Source organism: Perognathus longimembris, chromosome 24 (genome assembly GCF_023159225.1).
Source record: "Perognathus longimembris pacificus isolate PPM17 chromosome 24, ASM2315922v1, whole genome shotgun sequence".
Classification (NCBI taxonomy): Eukaryota; Metazoa; Chordata; class Mammalia; order Rodentia; family Heteromyidae; genus Perognathus; species Perognathus longimembris.
Genome location: NC_063184.1, coordinates 18345435 through 18357917, shown reverse-complemented (window position 1 = coordinate 18357917; position 12483 = coordinate 18345435). Strand labels below are relative to the sequence as shown.

At 37.1% G+C, this 12483-nt stretch overlaps 1 protein-coding gene across 3 annotated transcripts in view; it reads right to left on the bottom strand.

Annotated features, from left to right (window-relative positions):
• Positions 1 to 11710, bottom strand: part of Emcn (endomucin) — a 58109-nt gene extending 46399 nt beyond the window's left edge. Inside the window, exon 1 of one of the 3 annotated variants that reach the window (XM_048333397.1) lies at positions 11497 to 11710. In XM_048333397.1, coding sequence (XP_048189354.1) covers positions 11497 to 11566 — 70 coding nt within the window. In that variant the 5' untranslated portion in view covers positions 11567 to 11710. The remainder of the gene's footprint in view (positions 1 to 11496) is intronic. The other 2 variants (XM_048333396.1, XM_048333398.1) reach the window with 2 other exon arrangements.
• Between the last annotated feature and the right edge of the window lie 773 nt (positions 11711 to 12483).

The following is a 12483-nucleotide window of genomic DNA, read 5'->3' as shown; positions in this document are numbered from 1 at the left end:
ATCAAGTGAGAGAATGGGATCATGTAAGGCATAGTGCACTGTGCTTGTAGGAGAGAAGCCATTCTCCCATTTAAAGGTGCCTGCATACCTCAGGTCCAAGTGAATGATACAAGAAAACACATCCTTCCCTCCCTCCTTTCCTCCCTGCCTCCCTCCCTCTCCCCTCCCTCCCTTCCTCCCTCCCTTCCTCCCTCTCTCCTTCCTTCCTTCCTTCCTTCCTTCCTTCCTTCCTTCCTTCCTTCCTTCCTTCCTTCCTTCCTTCCTTCCTTCCTTTTTTCCTGGTGGCTAGATTTTGTATTCTAGAAGACAGAATATCAAACTCTCTATCTTACTCTGTCTTATCCCGATTTATAAATAAACCAACTGGGAAATTTCAGGGTGCAATTTTCAAATACTGGACATTTTTATTCACATCCAATCCAGGTTCATAATCTCACACTTTCTCTATTTCTTTTCATGCCTACAAGATATTAATGCTAGTCATTGAATCCCTCACACTCTCAAACTCTTCTAAGTCCTTACAGTTTCTCAAGAATATAAGACATTTTTCTATGTGGATTAGCTAACATATGCTGACCTCACTTGAAACTTTGAAAGGAATATTATAGGTATTTCCTTAACCAAATTTTCTATTAAACATGGTTAATTCTCTCAAGGCCCAGGGTCTGTCAGTGTAAATGGAAGCAAGAGAGAGAATAATAGTAGAAATAAAAGCAATCAACAAGGTTTTATAAGAAATAGGGGGCAGAGGAGCTGCCAAACAAAGCTGGAATGTAAGCATTGGCCTCAGGAGATTTCAGTAGTTCAAATAATATTTGTCTTGGCCAAATCTAGTTTCCTATTATCCTCTACTAGGACAAGTAAAAATAATTTAGATTACATTGAATTCCTATCAAAATTTTCCCTGAACGAAGGAGACTAATCATTTCTTTGAAAAACAAACACCTCTGCTTATCTCATCTTGTAAGGAAGGGCAGAGGATGGAGGGGATGTGAAGAAGGGCTGGAAAGAGCTGTCACGGTGAGAAAGAAAGCCAAGGATCAGCAAAAGGAAGGCCAAAGATCAGCACACATAATCTCATCAAGCCTTTAGAGCAATTAGTGCATCTTCCCATGTCTCCATCCCAATGTGCTCAGACAGGTTCTCTCTTTCTGTCAGCTTTTGTAAATTCATTTGTCCTCTGGGGATCTGTTTTGAATATTAAAAAAAATTCTGTCTACGTGTCTGTCTGGTTTTCTCTCCTATCTCAATCCTTCTCTTCTTTCTCTCTGAATCCTTTTTGTGGCCCCTGTTAATGAGGATTAAGGAGTCTTGGTATTCATGCATGTGCGGGTATGCACACACACACATGCACACACACGTGCACACACACACACACACACACACACACACACATGCTAGCTCTGATATTAGCCAGGGGTCAGTGAGAAACAGTATAGGGATTTTATTATACTACCAAATATATACAATTCTTTTAGCTAAAGTTTCTATTTAAAACGCAATATTCAAAGAAATACTGTATTATTGCAGGGGCTTGTATTTTTGACAAAGAACAAACTTGTAAGTTTTATATTAATAGAATATACAGTATTTTGAATTTTGCTGATCAATGTAAGTTGTAAAATGTGAGAAAAACCGCAGTATCTGATACCTTTACTTTCATGCAAGATTAAATATAGGGCTGGGGATATAGCCTAGTGGTAAGAGTGCCTGCCTCGGACACACGAGGCCCTAGGTTCGATTCCCCAGCACCACATATACAGAAAACGGCCAGAAGTGGCGCTGTGGCTCAGGTGGCAGAGTGCTAGCCTTGAGCGGGAAGAAGCCAGGGACAGTGCTCAGGCCCTGAGTCCAAGGCCCAGGACTGGCCAAAAAAAAAAAAAGATTAAATATAATGTATCAAGATACTTTAGAGTTAGAGGGGCAAACTATGAAATCTATGAGTATTTCCAATTTAAATTTAATTTTACATTCTATCCCAGGGAAGTTGGGACTAATCTTGCCAAAATGATTCGGAATGAACTGGAAAATGTTTACAGGATATAGATGACAACTTTTTCTTCGAGCAACGTGATTCAACACTTGCATTCAGATAGTCACAGCATTCTGGTTGACTGGGACAGACATTATAACCCAGAGGTAGGCACTTCCTACTATTTATACAAAATAAGATGGAGGTCATCTTTCTACAGCAAGTCAAATAAGCTGAACCAATGAAGGACGTATTCCTAAATAAAACTCACAGCTTCTCCATGACCTAGGCCAAGAATAAAAATAAATATTCCCCTCTAGTTACTAAAAATACATCCAGAAATGCCTTAGGTATTCTCAACTCCACTGGCATGTGGAGAAATACAGTTTTCCACATTAACACAAAGATTAATTACTAAACCTCCACTGTGTGCTCATCTCCATGTTTTTTTCTTCTCCTTGGAAAAGATCATTTTAGTTTTGTTCTTGCTCCCTGGAGACAGACACAAATTTGGACGGCAAGTTGGTCTGTTAAGAGGTGTTTAAATGATTACCAGTACTGTCATTTGGGTTTTATTATAGAATTTAAAATCTTAATTGACTAAAAATGTGGACCAAATACACAAAGTTGTCAGAAAAATGATATGGAAAGGAGAATATATAAAGAATTAAAAAGTGATTTACACTACTTAATTATATTGTTCTCAATAGTGTCATCTCAGTAGTGCAGTCACTATTTACAAATGTTGAAATCTGTTAATTCTGTGCTTTAAGGTGAGTCTCCTCTTTAAAACTAGATTTTCAGAAAGACTCTGAGAGAGCTCTTGTGGTTGGCCAGTGGTGTCACTCATGGCTCTGAGACAATGAGAGGCAGGAGGGGTTTGTCTGTGACCTTACACTTGCCCAACTCCCTAGAAGGGCAATTTCACAGTTCATACCACACAAAAAATTTTTTTCTTTGCAGTTAAAAATAAGTTCAATATGTGATTAAATGTCCTTTCTGTGTAGTGTGTGTGTGTGTGTGTGTGTGTGTGTGTGTGTGTGTGTTTAAATAACTCAAGAATTAACTCAACACAAGGCCATTTAGTTGTGAAAGAGCTAGGAAAAATATGGAAAGGGATTGTGACTAAAAGAGAGATAGTGTATTTTGTTGTTGTTGTGTGATTTGTTCTGTGATTTTTTTCTCTTTGTTGTATAGAACCAATGGTATGTCAGCACATTTTTTTCTGACTTTTAGACCCAGAAAATGAAGCAAAAGAGGATTAGCATAAAAGAAGTTAAATACAAACTTAGTTTTCACATCAAGATCATATTTTCTTCCATTAATATATCCCATTTTTCAGACTGAACAATGCTCAATATTTTGTGAGAAGAAATAGTATTTAGAATATTGACTTTTTCAAACTAGAAAGTTACCGTTCTCATCAAACACAAACACTATTTGCTCATTAATTTGAATAGTTAATTCACAGAGTAAGTTTTATGACTTAAATTTGAAAGCCATTCTAATGAGACGATAAATTTGCATCTATCAGATTATACCTGCATATATTGTGATTAAATATATTCTTAGAAAGCATCTTTCTAGGATCCTATATTAATTCTCTTGTGAACATTTTGCATGTGCATATATTTTAGCCTGTGAAAATTAACATTATTCTTACTTAAATATTTGCTGATTCTAATTGAAACCAACTTAGAATTTATTTAAAGGATGGAATATAATAAATTATCTGACTCTGACTTTCAAAACTCAGCAAGATATATGTAGTATTGGCCGCATGCCTGCTGTTCTAGGTATTTTATGTATATTACCTGGTACAAATATTCAAATATCTGTGAGGGCAGGACTACCCATATCCTCAGCTTACAACAGTGAGAGTTAAGTAATTTGCTCAAGTTTACACAACTACTAAGTGCCAGAGCTGGAATTTGAGCCTAGTCTGACTCTCGGATATTATAAATGTGACACTAATAAGGTTAGTGTTGATTATTTCTTTTTAGTTTCTGAGTGGTAGGTCTCTAACCCTATTAGTGTGTGTGTGTGTGTGTGTGTGTGTGTGTGTATGTGTGTGTGTGTTGGTATTTGAGCATGAACTCAGAATCTCATAATCTTATTACCTTTTTCACTTAACACTGGTACTCCACAAATAGGCCACACCTCTATTTCTTGCTTTTTGCTGGTTAATTGGAGACAAGAATCTCATGGATTTGTCCTCGGCTCAGCTTTGAACCACATTACTTATATATCAGCCTCCTGACTGCCTAGGAAAGCATGCAGGAGCACCCACTGACCCCATTCTTTTTTATGAAAAAACTCAATATAGCCAGCCATGGGAAGGTTTTTTGATCTGTTTGGTTTTTTTTTTCAAATGAAGGCATCTTTATTTATTTTTATTGGTTGTAATAATTTACTGTTATCACAAAGGTGATATACAGAGGGATTACAGTTACATGAGTCAGATAATGAATAGACATTTCCTTTCATGCAATGTCTTCTGTTCCCTCATTCTGGGAAAGTTTTTTTTTTCCTTTTTCTTTTTTGCCAGTCCTGGGCCTTGAACTCTGGGCCTGAGCACTGTCCCTGTCTTCTTTTTGTTCAAGGGTAGCACTCTACCACTACAGCCACAGCTCTGGGAATGTTTTGAAGACCATTAATCAGCCTTGGTTTTGGTTGTTAGTCAGACAATCCAAGTATAACTTAACTTTGTACTGTTCCTAGTCCTCCATTTCTTTTCTTGTCTTTTTTTCTTTTTGTCATTTGTGGGGCTTGAATTCAGAGCCTGGGCTTGGGCCCTGAGCTCTTTTCCTCACTTTGAGCCACAGCCCCACTTCTGGTTTTTGAGTGCTTAATTGGAGATAAGATTCTCATGGGAATTTTTCTTCTTAGGCTGGCTTTGAACCATGATCCTCAGATCTCAGTCTCCTGAGTAGCTAGGATTATAGGTTTGAGTCGCCAGCATCCAGCTCAGAATCCATTTCTTTTTTTTTTTTTTTTGGCCAGTCCTGGGCCTTGGACTCAGGGCCTGAGCACTGTCCCTGGCTTCTTCCCGCTCAAGGCTAGCACTCTGCCACTTGAGCCACAGCGCCGCTTCTGGCCGTTTTCTGTATATGTGGTGCTGGGGAATCGAACCTAGGGCCTCGTGTATCCGAGGCAGGCACTCTTGCCACTAGGCTATATCCCCAGGCCCAGAATCCATTTCTTAAACAGGAATAATACAGATGGAATTGAAATGTGAGGAAAGCAGTGCATATAAAGTGCCTGGCACCGTTGGGAGATGTTTACAGATGGCACCATGCACCTTCAGGTTGACTTGGTGCACATCCAATTATGATCCCCATTCTCTGGCCATAATTTTGCCATAATTCTCTTTGCCATAATTCCCCATTCTCTTTGCCATAATTAATGCAGATTTCAAGCAAAAGAAGACTGAAGAAACAGATCAAAAATCCTTTCTAATTTCAGTAAAAGCAACTTCATTGGCCTTTTCTTGACTACTTACTTCACAGTATAATTCATTACTGAGTCTCTGCAAACTGAAGAATGATGTCATTAGAACAGGCCCTACTGAGAATATTGCTTAGATTCTTTAACCAAAGATTGATGAACACATTTCAGTTCGTTTCAATAAAGGGGAAGAATGCTAGCACCTATTATTAAAAGTGTCAGAGAGACTGGAATCTATATCGGGGTGTATACTCTCATTTACACCCAAAGATTTCCATCTAGAAAAACATCCCCAAATCCCCCAGAAAGTAAAGCATGAATGAAGGCTGGATGCACTCACGGTTCTGCTTACCAAAGGATGTAATACCAGGGGAAGGAGTGAAGGCAGAATGGATCACGGAGATGGCACTTATTCATTGCCTCCCTCCTCCACCTTGGTCAAGAGCTATCCTTGGAATGCTAATGTTCCTCAAACATCTAACAGTACCAGGTGGAACTGTGGAACATATGTTGGTATCAGAATAGCACTAAGGAGAAAGCAGAATCTATGCACTGAAGTGAAGACGGGTACACCTCTGCATACAGAGTTGCCACCACAATGGCTAGAATATCTATGACCAGGAAAGATGTAGGAAAAGATACAGCAAGTGTCTGGCACTGTTTGGTGACTGCTTCTATTTAGAGAACAGTTAGGAATAACTCTACTGATAAATCATTCTTCAACACATGCAACATGCTTTTCAAGGGTTGCCCAACTTTTAGGAGTCATATACATGTAACTTTCTAAATGCAACTCACATCACGAATGTTTCTTCTGTGGATAAAAGGATCTTGTTTGTTCACTGAGCATCTTTGAAGTCTGTCTCCTGAGAGAACTTCTAACCCTCAACAGGCATTCTTAGTTTTAAACCAAGAACACTCTAATGACCCGTGGGCTTCAGATGCATGGAAGTAGACAGCATAGGAATGGGATATCATTTATGGTCTATTTCTCCTTGAATATTCAATGTTAAGAAATGTGCATCTCAAAAGGTTCTTAATGATGAAGAGGAAGTTGGCAATTGGTTGCTAAAAAAGAATCTAAGCAACAGGGATTAGATAATTGTAAGTTTAAATATTTATCTGAGCTTAGGATGTATCTTCACCAATGAAGAGGAAAAAGTCAGTTAGCCTATGAAAAGCATGCCGAAACCGGCAAACAGGAATCATTTTCCTCAGTCCCCTGAGCAATTACAATCCTCAAGATAAAAATTGCCAGGGAATTTGTTTCTGGCAACTACTATGAATCTTCTGAAAATAGAAATTCTACAATGATCATTTCTATTTTGGGGTAGGAACTATTTTTAAACAAGTTAGTGAGGAATTCTACTGAAATGGTTTGGGGAATGGGTTTCCCATTGGATTTTTTTCCACACTACTTGATTACATCTGTAACAGATCACCCATTTCAGGTTAGGTATATTGGTGCAAATTAAGCTATTAGTAAATACAAAGTATTAACTAAAATGATCTACTCTGAAGTAACTCAATTTACTTAAAACGACAGATAATGTAAAAATGTGGAATATTCGTTTTTATTCTAAATTCTCTTTTTATTTTTAAAGCCATTTGGTATTTCTGAGAAGCTGGTTGAGCACAGGGTATTTGTTTAAACATTTCTAATGTTAAGTAACTATCAGCATTCGATAACCAAAAAGAGGAGGAATTAAACCAATTCTGTTTATCCTCTTTCCTCAATGGCTATAATCCACTCTTATCTTTGTTATGTTGTACCATTCACACCAGCTCATAAGACAAGATGTTAAGCTGTTAGTGATTGACACAGAAAGAAATTAAAGATGACAATAATAAAGAGTACACAATTTTATTTATGCATTCATTCAGGCAACTATGTCATTATTGTATGCTTAGAAATCTTGCTTATAGATACACTGTAATAAATACAGCTCTTTCTTCTGCAGTGGTTCTTAACAGAGTAGAGAAGATACCTGATAATTGTAGAATTAGAAAGTATGTGTCAAAAGATTTAAAAATCTGGGCATCTAGGAGGGAATAAATAGATAATATAGAGATAGTCTTAATGTTGCAATGGGCTAAAAACTAAGATATCTTTGGAGCAGAACACCCAGTCCCTCTTCATCACTTCCAGGTCTAGCTGGGTTCCTACTACTCAAGAAGCAACTTTAATTTGCCATTGGACATATAAACTTGAATATCTTATTGGGGTTTCAAAATCACACTATCTGAAATCAGTCACTTTTTTTTTTATCTTTGACTTATCACCTCTTTCGTTATGTTGGCTGCTATGCCACTTGCTCACATTTAGTATTCAAATCACCTATCTTTACACTCCTCAGCCTTCTATCTCTTTGCCAGTATAAATAGTATGGAATATTGTAGACTTTCAACTTACTTAAAATATGACTCATTGTTTCAAGTAATAGAGAGGCCCTCAGATTTGAACTCAGATAACCTTTATTTCTCCAGATTTGAATCATCTGATTACTATTCTGTAAATTAATTCAGATTAATTTTTGTAACTTGGAGCTCTAATCATATAACGCCTATTATCAAACAAAGTATAGGCTCTAAATTAACCATGTGAGTCAGTATTTTACTTGTTTTTATGGGGTCAGTAGGAATTTAATTCAAATCCTCTCTTTTCTTCAGCCTGTACTTTACCATTGAGCTGCTAGTAATGTATATACGTGTTTCTCATCCTGGTATTTAGTATTTAGTGACACCATAGTTCCAACCTTATTTTCTAATCCTTAATGTGTAACATGTGTCCAACATGTGACTTCCTTTTATTTTTAGACCAGTATATGTTTCAGTGTTCTTACAAAGAAATTCTATTAATCTCAAGCCTCCTGATCTTCAAATTTTCAAAGCTCCTCATAATCTACAAATTTATATAAGGACTTATATGATATCTCTACACTTCAAGCCTATTTTGTGAGTTTGTTTACAACTTCTCTACATTCCATTCTTTATTTACCTCTTAAGGGTCACTATACAATCAAATATACAGTTTCTGGGGAGAGTCTCTTCCCTTTCCCACTCCTAGAGCAAGAGATGTGTCTTATTGATCTTTATAAGCCTACAATGTTTAATATAGTATCTGCTTACAATGCCTTTAATAAACGTTTGTTTCCTGAAACTGAACATTAGGTCACTAACTAATGAATTTCTCCTAGCAATTAAGTCCTTTAGATACCAATAAAATGGTATCTGTTCTGTACTATAAATTCATAAAACATTGTAATCTCTCCTAAGTTCATCTAAAGTTCTAACAGCCTATGACAGTTGAGAAGGAAATGCATATTGTTCCCATGGCCTCCTTTCTCTTGAAATCCTTCTTTTAATTTCTGAGTTCCAACAATCAAAAGCTCATCGATCAAGACTTAACAGTCGAAGGAGTTTAAAAGCCACTGTAGGGGTCTGTTCAGTTTTAAATGCAATTTAGAAAACTCAGGAAAGAATGGCTGTTTCCTTTTAGGAACCTCCCATACATATTTCAAAAGAACAGCTTTCCAAATTGGACATTGTAAAATATTATACCACCAACCAAGTAAGAAAAGTCATTCAGTGCCCTGTAGAAAGATTCCTTTGATTTTTGACAAAAAAAAAGCACAAAAACTTGTATTTACTTAAACTTGAGACTTAACAAAATCATGAGAAGGAAAGGGAAAATAGTCAATTTTGCTAAAAGATTATTATTCAGAAGTAAAAAGCATGCATCTGTTTGACAATTTGTGAATTTCAGGCAGATGGAATGCTTCTCTCCTGAAATCATCAACTCTGCTGATAAAATGTGTTAATTATTCCAAGTTTGGTTAATAAGGAAAGCTCTTAAATCAGTGTGTTTTTAGTATACAAGGGGGTAAAGAAAGAAGCTACTGGATCTGCTTAGGAAATTCTCCATTTCCTGTGCCCAATCTGCCGAGGAAACATAAAACAGGCAGAGACAGATGCAACGAAGTCATACATGCAGATAGGAAAATGTCGTCCAGTTCCTTCAAGGACAACTCAGATGGTCTATTTATGCTCCTGAGTTATAACTTCCTTTTCGAAAATAAATGGTAGAGTTATGTTTTTAATCTTAATTTTATTTTACAGATAGGCAAAGAAGCTTGCTTACAGAAGTTGAAATAGTTGAAGTTACTGGGTAACTGAGATGATATCAAATGAGAAGTGATCTTACATGGGTTAAAGAAAAGGTGAATTTGTTGCTTGTTTGCTAAAAAGAGGTTGGTGTTTTCCCAATATGGACCATAGAAAATTCCGCCAAGAAGTTGTCCTCTGCCTTTGAGTTTTCTTTCTTTTTTTGGCTAGTCCGGGAGCTTGGACTCAAGGCCTCAGCACTGTCCCTGGCTTCTTTTTGCTCAAAGCTAGCACTACCTCTTGAGCCAGAGTGCCACTTCCAGCTTTTTCTTTGTATGTGGTGCTGAGGAATCGAACCCAGGGCTTAGCACATGCTAGGCAAGCACTCTACCATTAAGCCACATTCACAGCCCATGAGCTTTCTAAGGAATGGTTTTGGAGCTGATTCTATTGACGTTTTTCCATATTGTTTTCAGAAAGACATGTAATCCATTCTGTATTGAACAATGCAAGTGGAGTAGTATACTAACTGATGCCTGTAGACTTAGAATGGCCAACAGCCTAACCTAGACCTTCAGAAATTATATTAACCAAGTATATATTTAGGAGCAATATTTTTCAAGCTGTTGAGATTCTTATCAATTTTTCTCATGCATAACAAACAGTTCTTTGTAAGCTAGCACATTGATTTCTGTGGCACCTCATAAATATTCTTTATTTTAAAAAGTCAAAGCCTTGAAAGTCTTGGAAGTTAAACTTCCTGGCTTTGATGTTTGCTGCAACTTAACTCTGGAAATTCCAAGATGGAAAGTAAGCAAATATATGACTTTGAAGTGCTTTGAAATTTGTCCTAAATATGCAGATATTTTGAAAAATTACTGATAAAACATTGTTCAAGAAGAGGTATGCTCCATCTATACATTATTACTATAAATTAGAATTTCATAGGCAGAAGACTTTTGAAAAGAGCACAAGCAAAATAAAATTATAACTGACCTTTCAAAAAAATCCCCCATGTCTGAGAATCAGAATCAATCTCTCTTTTTTCAAATGATAGTTTGCATTTCACCTTTCACAAATTATTAAATCTGTCTTGTATTATAACTACTTGTTTATTTTTCCCAGGAGTACATTTGCCACTGTGCAAAGGCATCTTTCTCATTTTTATATTGTTTGCACTGCCTAAGAGCTGGTAGAAGCCTAATAAATATTGATTAAACTTAACTTTTTATGTTGAATTACTCAGGAGGAGTTAAGTGTCCAACATTTTTAAACTGTTCATTAATATAGGCAGTATATATATCTTCCATCTGAGGGTTTCTATATCTCTAAACTCCTGAAAAATTATATGAAATGTTTTTCATATATGTTTAGATAGATGCAATTTTGTAACAAAAGTCTATAAACTTTCTTCTTTCCCGTTCACTTAAAAGATAATTATGATTCACTTAATAGTGAATGAAGATTCATTCCTTAGGCATCTTTATTGCAGGAAAGCTGAAAAATGTTTGAGAATAGTAACAGGCTGGCATTGGCAATGCAGTATTTCCAAGTGCACCCTTTCACTGCCCATATGTGACAATTTTATTTCTGGACCTATATCTGAAAAGAATACATATTTAAAGAAATATTATTCTTTTTAGCCACTCCTCTAGTTGTGTGTGTGTGTGTGTGTGTGTGTGTGTGTGTGTGTGTGTGTACCTCTGTATTTCCATTCAATGCACATCAGGGCTATTGTACCAGCAAGCATTTCCCTCTAGTGAATGCCAATATTTTCCTTGTTGTAAAGCACACTCCTTGAGCTCTAAGGCAATATCCAAACACTCTACTGAGCAAAGAGAAGCCTGCATTAAAGTTTCAGGGGAAAGCTTCTTCCTGGTAAACTGAGGCCGAGCCTTCCAGTAGTCATCCCTAACGTGCCTCCCCCCTCCCCCCCACACACACCCTGACAGAAGAATAAGAGAAAATAATACCTGAACTGTCTTGGCTGCTGCAAAGATTGCACAGCAGAAGAAAAGCGGTGGTCAACTGGAGCAGTTGCATGGTGCCTGTGGATTGAACTCAGTGGCTTCTTTCTCCAGAATAAGGCTAGGAAACCTTCCTCCCAGCTTGGTAGGGTCTTACTAGCAAATGGAAAAGATATGTCGAGTGTAAGCTGCCACTTCCCATTCCTACTTATTTTGGGGGCTCTGATAAAGAACAGGAGGAAATACACACACTCCCTTTGGGAGTTCAGCAGAGAGGAGATTTATTGTTTCAGTCTCTACAGGAACTTTTTTTTTTTTCACTCTCTTCCTTTGGCAGCCACTTGTGTTTTTGTTACTACATTATTTTGTTCTTCTTCAACAAAAAGGTCAGGATGAGTTTTGAACAGAATCAGATCCTTCTAGAGAATGGACCAGAGTGCTTTCCACTTTTGTTTTGAAAGCACATTTTGGAGTAGTTATAAAGGGACCTCATTAGGCAGCTACTCTGTTGGGATATAAAATTCTCCACTTCCCAAAGGCTACATCTTTAGAGACAAAGCCACATGACATAGACTGTTCTTGTTTCACCTCAACTTTAAAGCCAGGTCAGTGGAGAATATCTTCTAGAGACAGAGAGAAAAAAAAATCTTATTAAATAGACTACCATCTGCTGTTGAGAAAACAAAGCCTTGTGAAGGCTATTGAGGAAGGTTTTTCAAGATATTTCTAAGATAACTATGCAGAGGTATGTAGATATACATTGTGCATTCCTTCCATTTAGGGTGTGTGTGTGTGTGTGTGTGTGTGTGTGTGTGTGTGTGTGTGTGTGTGTGTGGTGTTAGGGATTGCTAGGCAAGAACTCTTCCCATTGACTTCCATCCCCAGTTCTTATTTCTAGATTGAATTGATGGGATCTGATGAAGACCAAGCAATTTTCTCATAATATTTCCAGTGAATAGAATTGGACTGATCTTGAATGGAATGTGATCAGAA